Raw genomic sequence first — 18305 nt, 5'->3', positions numbered from 1 at the left:
TATATGCAAATTCAAACTGAAGTTTTATCTCACAGATTTCCATAATTTAAAGAAGCGCCCCGCCCTTTGCTGTCTTGCTAACCGTGGACGTGTGTGTGTGTGTGTGTGTGTGTGTCTGTATATATATATATATATATATATATATATATATATATATATATATATATATATATATATATATATATATATATATATATATATATTTATTTATATATTTATAAGAATGCAACAAAGCAAGACCCGCCAGCTCTATGAAGCGGTACAAGCCTACAAGCCACAAGAAGACGGGACGGCGCGAGGTAAACAAAAGGATAGTCAGTTCACTGCTGAACACCGTCACCACATGCTTGCCTGCCGCCTGCCTGAGTGTTGTGGTGGTTGTGTTTCTCTCCAGTAATGAGGCAAAGTACTGAGGTTTTGTTATTTTTGTCTTGTTGTTTATTTTATTTTCACTTTACATTTCTAGGCTTGTGCTTCAACAAAGTGTTGCTTCTATATTCATGTTTGTGGTAGTGAGCAGCCTATCCTACCCCGTGTTACTTGGTTAATGTGCTGGTATGCCTACAGATGAGTGAGAAGGTAAGGAGAGGCCAACTGTCTTATTGGGTCAGTCTGAAAGATGGAGCTGAATCTGTGGATCCCAGGCTACAGAGAAACTCCTCTGTCTTGGAGGCTATTCCATATTTCTGCACTACAGCCAACTTACAAAGTGCTGTGGTATATTTGTCACAAGTGAGTGTTTGACTAAGAATGATTTTTAATTTGGTATCTTTATGCAGATAGTCTTTGAAGGCCAAAATATTTTGTGGCACAAATTTTCATTATTATTTTGCTTTCCCCTGAATTAACAATAAATATGTGATCTCCACAAGATGTATGTTTTTATTGCAATGTTTCAGGAACTACAGGGAATGGGGCTTGGATGTCCACTCATTGAAACTGAGGGTCAGAGAGTCAATCTTGTGGCTCTAGTGAATGCCTGCTGGGAAGTGACACAGCTGTATCGAGCTTCAGTGCGAGATACCAGTTCTCTTCAGGAGCAGCACAGAAGAAATGCTGCTGATATCAACCATTTTCAGGTCCATTGAAAACAATTTTATTTTTATAATGTATGGCACATTTTGCCGGTGTTGCATGTATTTGAGTAGTGTGTAGTATCTGAAAAATCCTTGCACCTCTAAGATATCTGCACCAACATTATAATTATAAGTACAGTATTTTGTTCCTGTTGTAAAAGAAAGGATATTGAAATGATTTATAAAAGCATTTTATGACATTTTATACTTTTGGCATCTATAATTTTCACTAGTATGCCTTGTCATCAACTAATGTCTAAAGTGTCTCATTTCTCATATCATATATTCTAGTTACTCCTCAGAAACTTGGACATTCTCAAAAGCTTGTTAGGTAGGACAAATAATTTGATGTGACAGCAAACCCCTGTTACCTTCAGACTAGCATCAAGGATCTTCGTGGTGAAGTGAACGAGAAAGAGCGGTTAATTGGTGAGGCTCAGGAGAAAGAACGTCGGGCCACTATTGGCAGCAGGTCCCTGGCTACCAAACTGAAAACAGAAAAGGAAGAGGTAACATCAGCTTATACAATTTTTGGAAAGAGACATCAGAGTATATAAATTAATAAAGTTAGCTTAATTTTAGAGGTTTTCTAACACTCCCATATACCAAAAAGAGGAGTATAATAGTCAGCCACTCTGGGTCATACCAATAAAGGGAATGGAGGTATGTGTATTGTTTAGACTTTGCATTAATGAACAGATAGGTAGACAGATTTGAGATCAGAGTGAAAAAGTTGGGAGTATATAATGAAAACTAGTCAGTGTCATGTTGCTAATAGGAAATTGATAATGACACAATCTGTTAATAAAACAATATTGTGCAAGCTGTGCAATACTGTAATATACATCTTAGTGATACCAAATTTAGCTTAGATAAAAAAAAGATTTAAGCTCAGACTAGACTTTAAAAAATTACCTTTCCCAACAGATTACATTTTGTGCATACCCTAGAAAAATTATATGCCACTCTGAGGTTCATTTTCTGTCTTTGTTTGTAAGATAGTGTGATCTGCATATATATATATATATATATATATATATATATATATATATATATATATATATATATATATATATATATATATATATATATTGTATAAAATACTAGTACAATATAGCAGTAATCAAATTTTGTAATTTTCCTTTTGCATTTTCATATTTGTAGTCTTTGCTATAATTCAATGTATCATTACTACAGATGCCTTTCATTACAGGTGCGAAGACTAAACAGCATTTTGCAGCAACGAGAAGCTCAACACCAGCATGAACTCAAGAAGAAGGAGGTAAATGATAGAAGTCTTTAAGTGGTATAGGGGTTATAACGGGGGATGTAAGCAAAATTCTTAGGATAAGCAACCAGGATAGAACAAGAAGTAATGGGTTCAAGCTTAAAAAATTTAGGATTAGGAAGGAGATAGGAAGAAATTGATCCTCAAATAGAGTGGTAGATGAGTGGAATGGACTCAGTAATCATGTTGTTAGTGCTAAGACATTAGGGAGCTTTAAGAGAAGATTAGACGGATTTATGGATGGGGATGATAGGTGGAAATAGATAGGTATATTTCATACAGGGACTGCCATGTGTAAGCCTGGTCGCTTCTCGTAGCTTCCCTTATTTCTTATGTTCTTATGTTCTTAAAAGAATATACTTCATAACATTCTTGTTTGCATTGAGTTATTGACTCATGACTTGATTTTAAGCCTTGCTTATTATTTGTTCACTATATATATATATATATATATATATATATATATATATATATATATATATATATATATATATATATATATATATATATATATATATATATATATATATATATATTACTTACAGTAGATATAGATATTGTTGGTGCCAAAATGCTGATATCATTTTATATGTGGTAAGTGAAATAGGCTCAAAAGTTTTTCCCCTGTGATGAAAACTAAGTTGACACTTTTCAGAACTAGCTGACAACATTTGTCTTTAATTAGGCATCACTGGACACAACTCAGTGGTGCTTAGGGTAGAATTAGTAGTTTATTGTCTCCATGTGTTGTGTGTAACCTTGAAATATTTTGACATTAATTATCCCATTCTTTGGTTACCTTCTATGCCTAAGTGATGATGAACAAGGAAAATGCAAGGAAGTTATAATTTTATGCAAAGCTGGCCACAATCTCCCATTCATCACTGATCAAACAAATACAGTATAAGAATGAGAATGGTTCAGCAACTGGCAGGCTTTCATAAGATAACATTGAGGATCCATGTGATGATTGGCAGAGTGGTTAGCAAGGATCTGAGGCTGACAATATGGGATTTAATAGGAAAGGAGTCTGTGGATATTTTAAAGCCATATAACTTCAAACCATGGATGTCAAGGGATGCTTGTAACAAGCAGTATACCATTTGGATCAATGATTGCATCAATGAGACTCTAAAAAACCACCTAAGCTCATCATGCTTGTACATTGTGGCATACAGATGGAAAATGATCAGTTGAAGAATCGCCTCCATCGACTGATATCAGCAGAGATTCGGCAACCTGCTGTCACCCTCTCAGCCAAAATGACCAGAGCAAACCGTTCTCGGGCTAAATGGAAGACTGAAGCTTCTAGTGCAAGGTAAGCTTTCTCCATAAGGTACACTCTCTGAAAGTTATCAAAGTATTTTATCAAAGAACACATGAATGACCTAGAGCCAGAATGATGTAAGTGCCAAAAATTAAGAGACTGAGAAAATGCAGTCAAAGTTACTCCTCTCTGGCCCTAGCAACTGATAGGTATCACTCAAGCATGACAAGAAGGTTCCATGGATAATTTCACTTGGATGGATTTTTGACCCTATTGTGGGGTCCATTCTAGCGTCCATGCTCTCGCCCATCATGGTAGGAAAGTTGGGGAAGACAATGCAGTAAAAATAATTATTTTGGCCACGAGGTTGCTTACGTCACTCTGGTTCTGGACACCTCATATGTGCTTCCATGAGAGTAAATTAACATAATATATACAAATGTCATCAGAATCTCCAGTGCAAGCTTTTTATTCAAATATGCATTTGTAAGAGATCCCATACCTGTAATGCCACAAACATTTTAAACTACATGTGTATTATTTATATAGGTTTGAATTCATCTTTCCCCATCTAAGTGTAAATAATATTGTGGTTTGGTCTTCAGACATGAGGAGGAGTTGTACAAGCAAGTGTTGGGTCACTATGAAGCATGTGTTGCACAACTTACTGATGAGAATGACCAGCTTAAATCCAGCCTTTTAAGAATATCCTCTCAAATGGCTAAAATAGGAGAAAAGTACTGCAAGGTAAGTCCTTTTGTTAATATATAGAATAGACTCTAAGTATGAGTGAGTTAGGTAACACAGACATCTGATACAAAAGGAATCCACCAATAACTGCAGTTCCTTTAGAAATGTTACATTTCCCTATATAATGCATCATTAAGGGAAATTTGGAACTATTGAAATGAAGAGAGTAATTGAACTGTACACTCGTAAGCAAAAGGCATGTCCAAGCATGGTTGGAGTCACAAATGCAAAGCAGTGGAAGGGGAGAGAGTTAGGATACACAGTACATTCATTCCTCAGGTTAAATATTTGTTTATTTGCACGAATAAAGTTATGCAAATTAGCAGATAAATGTTATGCATGTATCGGATGGTTATAAATGTTTAAAATGTATGCACAATAACTTTTCCAGTGTCATTATCCAGAATGTGATGCCCTAATACTTCAAGTCTTACTAGATTATTGCTGCTACAGAACAGACAGTGGTTTGCAGATGTTAACACAACTTGTTAGACCAGAATTGAATCCTCAGAATCTGTTTCATTACTATATAAATAATTATTTGAAAATATACTCTTCAGGAAACCATTTTGGCATTTTTTGAGGCATTTGGTATGATGCACTAATGAATTCTATTGTATTGTGTAAGATTCTTCAAAATTGTGGTGATGCCTGTAGGCCTATACCTCAGCATCAAAACATTTTCTCTGGTTACTTTATTCAAAATTCAGTGACTATTTGGCTGAAAAATTACCAGTTAAACTTTCCAACACAGTTGATCAATACATGTAAATGGTAGAGGGAATATAATTTAAGTTCTTAAAAAAACTAAAAAGCTATTTGTATAAAAGCTATTGCTTTGAATAAAATGCATAGTAAATTTTCATTTACACTCAATATCATATGTCACATTTTTAAGAACTTGCTTTCAACAGGTTGATACTCAAGAACTGCCAGTTGGTGACATGAATATCTCCATGACATCATCAGCATTCAGCACAGACAGCTTAGAGAATTTTGTTACAAACCAGGAGTTTTCTGCTTGTAAAGATCGGCTACAGGAAACCTTTGATAAGAACATAAAGGCTTTGATACAATTTCTTGAAGAGGGTAAGTACATAAATTTTTTTTTTTTATGTCCACACTCATCACCTTGTCTCTAGTTCTATAGGTGTAATTTATCACATCTTGTTCACATAATGTGAAGATCTGGCTTAATTTTGCAGCTCAGAAGACTGATAACAATGATGAAAACCAGCTGAAAGAAGATCTGGAAGATTTAAAAAGGCAGCTGAAAGCTACAAATGAGGAACTGACAACTTACAAACTAGCAGTTGAAAAATGTGAGTTACTTAATAAACCATAAATATGTAATTCAGCAGATGAACAAGGTAATTTTCTTTTCAAGAGTATTTTTACACTTCTTACCATCACATACCTCAGTGCTGTGGGCAGAGCTGTTCCTAAAACAGGGGAAATTTAGTCCTGAAAGTTCCTTCTGACATCTCAGGTTTAGTGCAAGAAAGAAACAGTTGTGATTTAAATGGAATTCACCATTCTTATTAGTCAACTTAATGTCAGAAAGATTTTTCTTAGTAAATTTCTAGTTATGTTGGTAAGATCATAACCATAAAAATTAGGAAAAGGAATCCTTAGTCTCTGAAAAATCCTGTGATTTCACAGAGCTATTCCTTAGAAAAAATGTATTTAAGGCTTAAAAAGGCTTAAAAGATACCTTACTCATGCAGCATAGAGATTGAGCACTCAGTGCAGGGCTGAAGCATATACTGTTGGGCAGCCAGTTCTTTAAACCTGCCCAGTCATTGTTGGCCAGTAGTCATTTAAGTCCAAAGAATCTGAGAGTGGGTCAGTCCCAGAAAAATGTCAGATGTGGCTAGAATTCAAACCCAGTGAAACAGCTCAGAATATACCTCTACCCAGAGTAAACCTAGTGTTACTATAGGCTAGCTTATTTTATACCCTTGGTGCAAGTTGGGCTAGGCCAGTTTATACTCCCATGTACGAGTATGAATTGGCATAGGCTAGAATATACCCCCCTTCTTTTTCAGTATAACAAGTCTCTTACTATATTACCAAAAGATAATGGTGCTAATGTGGATCATGCAGTGGTCTCACAACTACAGATATTTCTTATGCATTGTATATTGAATTCTACTAAAACCTCTTGGGTAGAGCAAATTTAAGTAGTGTTCAATGCCTCAAAAACTCAATTCCTCAATCTTTCAACTTGACACAAGCTTCCAGATAACTATGCCCTTCTTCAGTGACACTCATTTGTCTGCCTTTTCTACATTAAACATCCTTGGTCTACCCTTTACTCATCATCTAAACTGGAAAGTTCAAATCTCCTCTCCTATCTTCTATGCAGTTGGGCATTGAGTAATTTCTGCCTACTTTCAAATGAAATTTGGAAAGTAAAAAACACACTTTATTAATTGATATATATTTTCTCTATGAATATTCTTCTAGTTTTAATTGATTTAAGATTCTGTAATTTTGAAAGAAACTTTTTAATGACAGGCATTGACAGAGCTGTTGCTAAATGAAACTATTTTTAAAATTTTTTTTCTAACCTGCAGATGACCCTGAGAAAGCTGGAGAAGTAGAGTCATCATTCTTGGTGGAAGGAAGAAATATAGAGGAAGAAGCTTTCTTCGAGAAAGAAAGGCAAAATTTAATGAAAGAGAGAGAAATTCTGGAGAACGAAAAAAGAATATTTACAGAAGCAACCATCAGGTTGAATAGAGAAGTAAGTATTTTCAAACCTGGAAATACTATTCTGAAACATTACAGAATTAAAGCTCCTTGACAAGTTATCAAAAGATTTGTGCATGTTTATCATTTGAGCATGTTTATTATTTTTTTTACTCCTAAAGATTTGTTATATTAAACTTTATAAAATAAAATAGCAAAAGTGTACTGAATGCTATATATATTTTGAAAATCATACAGAGAAATCTGAAAACTATAATTATTTAGAGTTTGAAATTGATAAAATTGATTGGACATTTAGAAATTAATCTGAAAGCAAGATGAATTCTCTCAGAGAGGCTCTTCACCAATGATCAAACTCATGGCAGGGAGAAAAGAGTATTGTTCCTAAGACATTAGAACCACAGCAATCATGAGATCCCAGATCATTTTATATATATATATATATATATATATATATATATATATATATATATATATATATATATATATATATATATATATATATATATATATATATTTTTTTTTTTTTTTTTTTTTTTGCTCCTTGTCTACAAAAACAAAATTGTTGTAAGGGATGAGTAGGAGAGATGGTATTTTCAGAGGTTTAAGATAAAAAAACACATGGTACAAGATTTTAATCCTTTCACAGCAATGTGCACTCATTATGATATTCATAGCACTAAAAGCAAGGTATGAAATCTTTATAAGCATCTACAAGAAAGGGGAGTTAAAGAAAAGATTTTGCAGTTTGTAGCCAGTATAATGTTTGGAGATGGCTGTAGTAGATGTCTCAGAGTGGTTAAGAATTAGGCTAAAGAAAGAGGTACGAAATAGCAGTGAAAGGGTTAATTTGGTTTGGGTATTAAGTTGAGTAGCTAAAAGAAATCATTGACTTCATTCATGTACCCTCTCTTTTTTGTGATATCTCACAGGAAGTCAAATACATAAAAACCATACAGATTTTATTCTTACATCGAAATCCTTCATATTGCCTCAGCTTGTGTTATAATGTCTAAAATTGAATGTCTGTTTTTTCTTATAGAGAGCATCATTTGAGGCTGAGAAAGCCGAGTTGCTGAAGGAACAGTTCCTGCAGGATCTTCCAGCGACACTGGAAGCTGACCTGATTGCTGGAGGTCATGTAAGTCTTTAAGGGTTCTCATCTCTCATTTTCACAGCTATTTCTAGATTTTTACACTCCCTGTTCTAGCCTGTGGTTCTTGCCTTTATCCTCAGTTGTCATACTGTATTGTAATTTTTTAAACACCTCAAATACACTGTATTATTATTCCCAATATATAATCATGTTTTTGCATGAACTTTACCTTTTGCAATTTACATTCAGGAAAGTGGTGGAAGCCTTTCAAGTGGAAGCATTGGAGAAATTTTCGACTCTCCACAGTGCATGGTAGCTGTCCCTAATATCACTTCACCGAGTAGAAACATCACATATATTGAAGGGCCCCCGGTTGTGCTCAGCCCTTCAAGACTATCAAAACAGCAACAGTAAGTGTAGTTGGTTGATGCCCTCCTATTTGCTCACCCATAAGACTTTTTCCATGAAAACTGCTGCTGCTATTTCTGTATAATATGGTGTGTTTGAGGACTAATCCAGTTTTCTAGTCCAGTAATATAGATATTTGTGCTGTTAAGTGATACTGCCAAGGTCAGGTATACAAACCAATATGCAGTATTATCGAGTAATTCCAGTCAACTTTCTAAGATGATAAGCAGTTGCATTATCTGTACCTGCTATTTATTTGTTATGCAAGGTGGGCTTCACTGATACTAACATGAATGTTCTTTTAGTAATTGGAATTTACTTTTAGACCAGATTAACAAAGTATTGTTGTATATCCATCCTTTTCATTATTTAAGATTCCTACTGATGATCGAGTGTAACTTCTTTGTGTACGGCTGGATCTTTCTCCTCTCCTGTTATTTTTTTTTACAAGTATGAGTGTTTCTTTTATTCTTTCCATTTTGTGATGAAAAAAAGCACCTTGTCTTAGCTTTCCCCCTTTGTGGATATCAGCTGAGTGCATGGTGTACATCTCTATTTTAATGCATCATCCTTGTTTACATTTCTCATGACTACTCCATCTGAGTAGATTTAACAACGGAGACAACATAATTTATGTTTGTCTCATTCTGAAGTCTTTCCATTTCATTCCCTCAAATACAGTGTGTTTTAACCTTGTTTATTAAATAAACAACTGTAGAGTGTACCAATTTGTAAATACTAATACGTATTAGATTGATTGGGTGAGTTTTGATTTAGATTGTAGACTAACTTATTTGCCATCCATTTCTTTATTTTAGTGATTCTAATAAAGGTCGGGGCTCCTCCAGAAGACTGTAAATTGATTGGTAAGTTTTTTTTTTATTACATGCGAGTTTCACTTTTTCTTCTTAAGACTTAATATTACTGACACTTAAATACTATATCTGTTGTGAATTCTCATACAGTATTGTGATTTTTTTAGTCATGTTCATGGATTAGTTTAATGCTGAAAATGTATCCATATTGAAAAAATCAGATGCTTCACATGAAGAAATCTCTTGACTCCTAGTATTCATTTACCCTCAGACACTCCAGCCGTGGCTTATCAAATAGAATGAGCTATGGCTTCAAGTCAGCCCCAGCCAGCAGAGCTTCCTCCTCCTCAAGACAAAGTGAGGACAAAAGGAACACCTTACATGGAGCCACTGGCACCCGTCCGCCCAGTGGCACACGGCCCCGCACATTGGAGAGGACGCGGCGTAAATCTTGTTCTGTTACAAGGACTCCACTCAGCAAAAGCAAGAGTCAGAGTCAAGGCAGTTTAGTTAAAGAAAGTAGTAAGACAGGGGAGGAGGAGGAAACATCTTATAATTCTGATTATTTTTTGAACTCTACAAAAGTGAATCTCCAACATCATAAGGATTATCTTGATTTTGTTAGAAGAGATAGAGTGTATTCTGATTCTCAGAGTTATCAAAGAGAAATGTCTCCATATTCCAAGAAGTACCCAGGATTACCATTAGCTGCACATAAGGATATAAGGCAAGATGTACACTCTCAAGAAAATCTGTATGAAACAAATTCAGGAATCTATAAAGCTGACAGTAGTTCCATAGATGCCCTGGAGGCTGATCTAGCAGAGTTGTTAGAGCAGCAGGTGGGGCCTCAACATGAGACAGCCTCAGGCCCTGGTCCTGATGTGTCCTTTAATAGAGTGACTCTCCCAAAATCCAAGCCCAGACCCAAGGTCTTTTCTCTTCTCCGAACTGCACCAATTAATTTGTTCAGCAGTAGGAGATCTAGTCAGGATTTTTCTGGTACAGAAAAAGGCGAGAAGGTGCAGAAAACGTCCAAGAAAACAGGACATTAGTCATATATGCATGTAGAATTAAGCCTTTAATCTATTTATTCATTGCTACTTAGGGATGGTTTGGTTGTATAATCTGTAAGCTTGTTGGAAGAATACTGCCTCCATATTGTACTCATGATTGAAGGTAACTGGATCTTTACTTATACAAAGAGGCTAGGAGTGTCAGGGCTTTAAGGGAATCTCAGTGTAGTATGAAAATAGAATAAGTAAATAAGTCATTATTATTATTATTATGATTGCTGTTGCTGCTACCACTATAACTACTACTATCACCATTGTTACTTCTGTTTCTTTATGTAAATTTCCTCGATTTGATGTTTCCTACTTTATATAAATTATTTGAATAATATTGAAATTCTGTTCTATTTATTAGTGTTTGTGTGCATATATATATATACACACTGTAATTACATGTATTATGTTGATCATGATTTGCCTTTTCCCTGTTACACTTTAATTGGTATTTTCATATAAAGCTGTTCATATTATAGCTCAGACCTTACCACTAAATATCTTCCACACATCTTCCAATCACAAATATGCCAAATATGCAAATAATAAACAAAGTGTTGTCAAGAGTTGCATTGTGTGAAAGACTGATGCGATTTTTTTTTTTTTCCATGTACATCTGGCTGTCCCACATAATTATGTAGGGCAGCAGACAAGAAAACTGAAATGTATGAATCTATACTTATCATCCAATGCCCTAAGTCTCCCCTCTCTCTCTCTCTCTCTCTCTCTCTCTCTCAATGAAATATGTCAGGATGTAAATTCTAGTCTTCATTTTACAGGTATCCTCTGAGTATTTCAGCATAGGTGTGTTGATAACATTGGTTTTGTCTGTGTTGTTGATGTGGTGCAAGGAAATGATCTCAATATGTAATGTTAATGCCTGTAGATGCCATCTTGTTCAGATCACTGTCTGTACTCTCCATAGCAGTGAAAATTTAGTAGTATTTACCTTCTTGCTATTTGACCTGCACTTTCATGTTTATAATCCTTGAAGATAATCATTGAATAGCAATTAACATATAGTATTAGGTATTGTTTAAACCTTCTAGTCATGCATAGTATATGATTTTTTTGTTAGAAATGTGCCTTAGGGGCAGTCCATCTCTGTGTACCTTATTATGTTAATCAATGATCTACAAAATATTCATCTGATATAACAGTTAATGATCTGAACACTTCACTGCCCTTATTCATATGCAAGACCAGCCTCATACACCTCATGGACTAGCTGGCAGTCTAAGAGACTGCCACTCAGATCTTTGAATGTTCCTGGACGGGACTGTGGATAGAAATGTTCTACTATTTTATTCTTATTGCATATCTACAACTTGGAATAATGGGAAAGTATTAGAAACCTATATGAAATTACATTATGGAAACTCATCATACTTGCAGCCCAAAAAACAATGAGCTTGAGTGGAATAGAATTATTCATTATTGTAAGACATAGTTTAATTTTCATATTAAAAATTTATGTAGGATGTAAATATTTAGTTGTGTTGTACTTTCCTTAGAAGTATTAAGACCCAGACTTACTTTTATATATTGATAGAAATAAATCTTTTTATAAAATATTATTTGTTAGCACCTTGGTAACATTTTAGAGCATGGCAAAGGCCAGTGAAGAATTTGGTAGAATTAAGAGCTGAAATAGAAAACTAGAAGTGTAGCAAGTGGTGAATGAAATACTTAAATACACAAATAAAAAGTACATGAATGAAAAAAATTAAAACTAACACTTTAATAAGCTGTAGCACCTCTTCCTTTTCCTGGCTGTGGACCCCGCAGGAACTGGTCATCCATGTCCAGAGCATGACGATCACTGGAGAATCTGAAGGCAGTGGTTCATAAATATTTCCTAATGTCTTGGCTTACGTTATTTTTTATTCTATTTTATATATATATATATATATATATATATATATATATATATATATATATATATATATATATATATATATATATATATATATATATATATATATTTTTTTTTTAATGACATCCTGAACAATAGATGGTTTGTTTATGCTAAAACTGTCGAATTTTTACTTACGATAAATTTGTGTATGTAGTAAATCACTGAATTACCAATTTATCAATCACTCATACTCTGAGCTGTTACAGGATGCTAAAATAATATGGCCATCAATAATAAAGGGTGGAGCACTACTCAGCAATGCCTACTGCATCTCTATGACATCACAAGTCAATAACAATTCACTTAACTTTCCAATGTGAGAAGCTGAGACTTGAGTCTGGGCCTGAGTGCCTCACTAAGGCAGCCACCAAGGCCTGAGTGTTTTTTGGCCCACCTTCATGTCCTTAATGTTGTTAATTTCTCAGAAGACAGAGCCCAAGCACCCATTCCCTCACATAAGCACCCACTTGTGCACCAGCAGCTGCACCAGAGTGGTGCCATGGGTATGTGCCTTAAAGATGAGGGTGTACAAGTACAGCAGGAGGCAGTGGCAAATTTCTAAAGCTTTTCATGAAGATCTGGCCACAGCCTCCACCAAACACACCTGGATCCTGAGATGATACAATAAAATACTCACTGTGGCCTAAGACTGCAAGACTGATTAAACAGCTTCAGCAGGACTTTGCTTCAACAAGATGCAATATTTATGCTGCAATGAGGCTCTGATCACTCCACACAATTTCCTGTACCTGCTTCCAATACATATTGGATAATACAAGAGCCTTGAAAACTTGTGATCTGTGGTTTTTTTGTTCAATGAAAACAGTTACTTTTACAATTAATTTTCTATCAGTTATTTCCATATTAACACCAGCAAGTCTGAATATTCTTAAACTATTTTCAATGAAAACCTGTTTCTCACACATCAGTTACCACATCATTACAGAACACTTTATAACACTGAAGTTGGAAATAAAGAATTCATTAGGCCTGCCAACATTACACTGGTAGCAAGAGAATTGGCAGCTCACCAGGCCCACAGCTCCCTTGCTGTTGTGGTTCCTGCTGAAGAGATAGAAGGTGCCCACCTCCATCTACTGGTGGCACATCTCCTTGGCCTCCCTAAAGAAGCCACAGATGTCAGCACCAATGTAGGGGATCCCAAACAGGTTGAACTCCATCATATCTGGCAGGGAAGAGATACAGAAAGCATAGGACGTATGGCGGACGTATGGCAACCCTAACTAAACAGACATCTTGATGGGTCATTTAGTGCACCACACCGCACACATAAATGTAAAGTATCACTACAGTGCATAGGTTTTGTTTGTCATTAAGCTGCGTGTGTCCCTTATTAACTTACTTGTAACACAGGGTGGGTCATCCCAGGTGGTGTTACGGCAGGACAGACTCCACAGCTGCCTTCCCTCTGGCCAGTTCCATGGATGCTCCTCATTGGTCCCAAAGTTGGCTGGCTCATTCATGTCCTGCAAACAGTCCACAGATTTACATGAAGTACCAGACACATGCAATACTGTTTTACTTCCTACAGTGGTGCAAACTACACCAGTATTGCTTTATAACACTTGACATAATAACATAACACTTACAATCCAGACCATCAAATTTGATTTTCTCATTATAGAAAATCTTAATTCTTCTATCCACCATTCCTGAGTGGCATTACTGAAGTTCAGGAAGACTCTTGCAGTCATGAAAGGCCATACCTGCCGGGGACAATAACATCTCCAGCTGTGGTATAAAATTGAGTTTCAAAAGCATTAAATTAATTAACAACTATATTAACAAGCATGAGAGGAAAATGATTTCAAATATTTTTTTTACTTAAAGGAGAACGATGGCAACGTCTGAGCTTGGAGTTCCCATTTGCCAGTGTTCCCCACAAACCTTACCTACAACCTTCTCAACACCAATAGCGCGTCTCTACAATCCTCCATGTTCCCTGTAGTATAGTCTTCGCCACTAATGTTTGTTTACGGAACCAAGCAAAGGTTAAATCATACATCACATTTATACAAGTTAATAGCAATGCAGAGATTCGTGGCAGCCAGCTAGACGGAGGCATGAAACATGGACGGTTTGTTACTGTGTGGTGAGATTCCCTGTAAATACCACTTGCTACAGCTTACCGTGATACGTGAAAGCTGTGCCAGTAACAATGCTGAGAGAGAGAGAGAGAGAGAGAGAGAGAGAGAGAGAGAGAGAGAGAGAGAGAGAGAGAGAGAATTGCGTTGTAACCACTAACCAAATACGAAATAAACAGTGACTTCAATTTTAACACTCACCCAAGGAATGGTATTGCAAAAGGCCACCAGGTAAAACACTTCTGCAGCGGCATGATCTAAGTTTCCAAGTCCGTCTCAGCCACCATCAGTCCACCACAGTAATAATGGCGGCGAACAACGTGCCGCGGGACCACGGTGGCGCTGCAGTGAGTAATCGGTCACCCTTTCAAAATGTGTCGCGGGAATACATATATCGCCAGTGTGTTTTTCTTCATTCACCACCCCATTCTATATGCTGTAGTATATAAAATGTAGTATATAGTCATCTCTTTTCCATAACATAATTAGATTAACTGCAGATTACAGAACGATGAATCATAAAACCCGAAACGCATGTATCCCATTACTCCAGTTAAACAAGTATATCACGAATAATAAAAGAAGATGGACAATCAAGGGAAATGAGTGTACACGAAAAGAACCCGAGTGAGTGAACAAGTTAACGTAACACTACAGAATTATTATGAATGATTATATTCAATATGGAAAACAAGTCTATACACAGAAGTTAAAGGAGTTATGAAATGCACATTGCAGAATTTTACTCTGATAATGTGTCTTCTTAAAAAAAAAAAAACAAATTTATGAGAACAGAGTTTGATTAGTGAGGAAGAACAAATGAATGAAATATTACATATAATATGCATAAATAACTGGCAATAAATAAATAAAATGCGAAGTTAAATATGATTTATTAAAAATATAATTATAAAATCATCTGGCTAATTCTGAAGAGTATGCATGAGAGAGGTCAGAGAGGGTTAAAAGTCACAACCACTACCATTGGATAATTACATACAAGTGTAACTGACTTGTTAAAGGGTAAAGTTAAGTCTCCATTGTACTTTTTCCTTGAAGGACAGCAAGAGCCAGGACACATACCCTGCCACTTAGCATGTCATGCTTAGCGGAGAGGAAAGGGACGCACCTCTTCAGGAACGAAAGAGGGACTCGAATCTCGTGGTCTTTCTATGGGAAAAAAAAAAAAAAAGATTAAATGCCATCCTCACTATAATCTATTGCTCGCAAAATTTTTCATGCGTCTATAAAAAATGATCTTGATGCCTATTGATTTCTTTACATTTATTTAAAATTTTATTGAGTAGGCCTTGGCCAGTCTTCTTATCTAATAAATATAGGAGATATTCATGTATGTGTAAACATAAGTGGCAACACGTCAAATAAAATATCTGGTAATCACAAATGTCACTCACGAACAATTTCCAGCGTACATCTTGAAGTCATTCAACGTGAAGCCTCCACTGAAGGAGACTCCCTCAAAGACCACCTGGAAGCGAGTGCTGGCCAGCAGCTGCACCTGCCCAAATATCCATCTTACTGGGTCTCCCAAAATGTGACTCCACCAATTTTCCTGAGATATACGCACACACACACTCTGTCACACCCACAAACATTAAAAATAAGATAACATTATAGTTGCTAGACCTTGTGGAGGAGAGGACTGATCCTCATTTGGTAAATAAAGTTTAAGGTTTTAACTTTTTTTTTTTTTTTTTTCCAGCTCACTGTTCAATGCATCATCTCTGTGGAACTTTGAACACAGTGTGGAGCAGTACTCAATGATCGGTGGAACTGCAATTGCTAGTGTTAATTTACAGATCACAAAAGCTAAAGAGTTCCTAAACAGCTTTTCTCTGCTTTCTCAGACCTCAGTGGGTATTGTCTCTTAAAACTACCTCACATTTATTTTATTTCTTTTTAAAATCAAAATACGGGTTAGGGATTAGATTGATTTTATACTAGTGACCCACAGAATAATGGTGTTTCGTTTTCATAAGTCAAGATATAGAAAATGAACAATAATAGGGATAACACATCAATATCAGACACAAAAATCATTAACATGTACAGTACATACTAAGAAGCATGCACGGATAGATTTTTCAAAGGTGTCAAGGTTTTGCTTTGTAACATGTACCCCATTTTTCTATAAATCGATAATATATATATATATATATATATATATATATATATATATATATATATATATATATATATATATATATATATATATATATATATATATATATATATATATATATATATATATATATATATTGTTTGGTGATCACCTAATCTTCCAGTATCAAAGACTGACTTTGATGTCTCATGTCTCAGTTCTATTACTATGGGGGGCCACGCTGTCCCTCGCTGTCTCCTGAATTGTAGTATTTTGCTGATAACATTTGACAGAGTTTGGATTTTTTAAGTTGAAATAGCATACGACACTCCTGGGATCCGAAGATAGTTCACACAGAGTGAAAAATTTCTTCCCAGTGTTGAATATGCTTGAAAGAGGCAGACAGACATACATATTCTTTTGTCTTATTCATATGGGCAATGTGTTTGGATCAGCCTCAGCCACTGACCGCTTCAGTGATGAAGTGATCAATGACGAAACATAGTACTGAATAGTGACACACACACACACACACACATACACACACACACACACACACACACACACACACACACACACACACACACACACACACACACACACACACACAGGCATATAATCAGGACGGAAAACTTTGTTCTCCATTGTATCACCTTAAAATTTCTACTCCTAAATAAATGTGTTAGAAAAAAGGAAGAAAAAGAGTTCCCTTCTCCAGTGTGTGTGTGTGTGTGTGTGTGTGTGTGTGTGTGTGTGTGTGTGTGTGTGTGTGTGTGTGTGTGTGTGTGTGTGTGTGTGTGTGTGTGTGTGTGTGCGCGCGCGCGTGCGCGGAGTTACTTGTTTATTGTGACTCGCGAAGCAAACTTGGTCAATGTCGACTGCAGTTTTCTCCATGAAATATATTTGCCAGTACACCAGAATGACGTGTAAACTGTGTGTGTGTGTGTGTGTGTGTGTGTGTGTGTGTGTGTGTGTGTGTGTGTGTGTGTGTGTTGGGGGTGGTGTTTATGAGAGAGAGAGAGAGAGAGAGAGAGAGAGAGAGAGAGAGAGAGAGAGAGAGAGAGAGAGAGAGAGAGAGAGAGAGAGAGAGAGAGAGAGAGAGAGAGAGAGAGAGAGAGATCCTTTTTCCTTCTTTTCCTCCTTCTGCTCCTCGTTCTCCAGGTGTCCCCTCCCATTGGTTCTCGCCAGGACACCTGCTCTCTGGACACCTTTCCCCGGGAGGGAGACAGTAACCTGGTTAGCGGCAGGAACAACCTCCAGACACTGACGGAGAGACTGTCTGATGCTGGGTGACACGTCCTCCCCTTCAGCAGCGAGTCCTCTCCTCTCTCTTCCCTTTTCTCCTCTCTCTCTCTCCCCTCTTCTGTTCCTTCTCCTCCTTTTTGTTTTTATTTCTTTATTATTTTTCCTGTGTCCCTTTTTTCTTTTCTTCCTTCTTTTCTTTGTATTCCTTCTTTCCTCTCATCTCTTACTGTTTCGTCTCCTCTTCCTCATCTCGATTTTATTTTCTATCCTCTCATTTTTTTCACTCCTTTATTGTACTTCTTTTCTCTTTCCCTCTTCGTTTTTTGCCTTACATGTCTTCTTCCTCCTCCTCTTTAATTTCTTTCTATTCTATTTTTTCCCAATCTGTGTGTCCTTTGTCAAACTCAACATACACACACACACACACACACAA

General features: G+C 36.1%; 2 protein-coding genes across 8 annotated transcripts in view; one reads left to right on the top strand and one right to left on the bottom strand.

Moving 5' to 3' along the window:
• The first annotated feature begins 227 nt into the window (after nucleotides 1-227).
• Nucleotides 228-12054, top strand: LOC135111164 (afadin- and alpha-actinin-binding protein-like). 4 transcript variants are annotated; one of them, XM_064024201.1, is made up of 14 exons: nucleotides 228-401; nucleotides 568-732; nucleotides 900-1079; nucleotides 1454-1585; nucleotides 2290-2358; nucleotides 3543-3682; nucleotides 4237-4378; nucleotides 5296-5470; nucleotides 5587-5703; nucleotides 6961-7130; nucleotides 8139-8237; nucleotides 8442-8602; nucleotides 9419-9466; nucleotides 9687-9824. In XM_064024201.1, the coding sequence occupies exons 1-13, from the start codon at nucleotides 252-254 to the stop codon at nucleotides 9456-9458; spliced, it is 1740 nt and encodes a 579-aa protein (XP_063880271.1). In that variant the 5' UTR covers nucleotides 228-251; the 3' UTR covers nucleotides 9459-9466; nucleotides 9687-9824. The 4 variants fall into 4 exon arrangements, with proteins under 4 accessions (XP_063880271.1, XP_063880268.1, XP_063880269.1 ...); XM_064024198.1 differs by lacking the exon at nucleotides 9419-9466 and having other exon boundaries at nucleotides 9687-12054; XM_064024200.1 differs by lacking the exon at nucleotides 9419-9466 and having other exon boundaries at nucleotides 247-406; nucleotides 9687-12054.
• A 136-nt stretch (nucleotides 12055-12190) lies between these two features.
• Nucleotides 12191-18305, bottom strand: part of LOC135111169 (sucrase-isomaltase, intestinal-like) — a 195758-nt gene continuing 189643 nt past the window's right edge. For 2 of the 4 annotated variants that reach the window (XR_010273588.1, XM_064024230.1), the window contains exons 5-10: nucleotides 15921-16024; nucleotides 15589-15675; nucleotides 14707-14847; nucleotides 14011-14127; nucleotides 13764-13887; nucleotides 12473-13586 (exon numbers count right to left, since the gene is read on the bottom strand). Coding sequence is in view for 1 of the 4 variants with exons in the window: in XM_064024230.1 (XP_063880300.1) it covers nucleotides 13495-13586; nucleotides 13764-13887; nucleotides 14011-14115 (321 nt within the window). In the remaining 3 variants the exon portion in view is untranslated. Of the gene's footprint in view, nucleotides 12314-12472; nucleotides 13587-13763; nucleotides 13888-14010; nucleotides 14128-14706; nucleotides 14848-15588; nucleotides 15676-15920; nucleotides 16025-18305 lie in introns of those variants that run through there. The other 2 variants (XR_010273579.1, XR_010273578.1) reach the window with 2 other exon arrangements.

The sequence above is a fragment of the Scylla paramamosain genome, chromosome 21 (genome assembly GCF_035594125.1).
Source record: "Scylla paramamosain isolate STU-SP2022 chromosome 21, ASM3559412v1, whole genome shotgun sequence".
NCBI lineage: Eukaryota > Metazoa > Arthropoda > Malacostraca > Decapoda > Portunidae > Scylla > Scylla paramamosain.
This window is presented reverse-complemented; position numbering and strand designations above follow the sequence as displayed.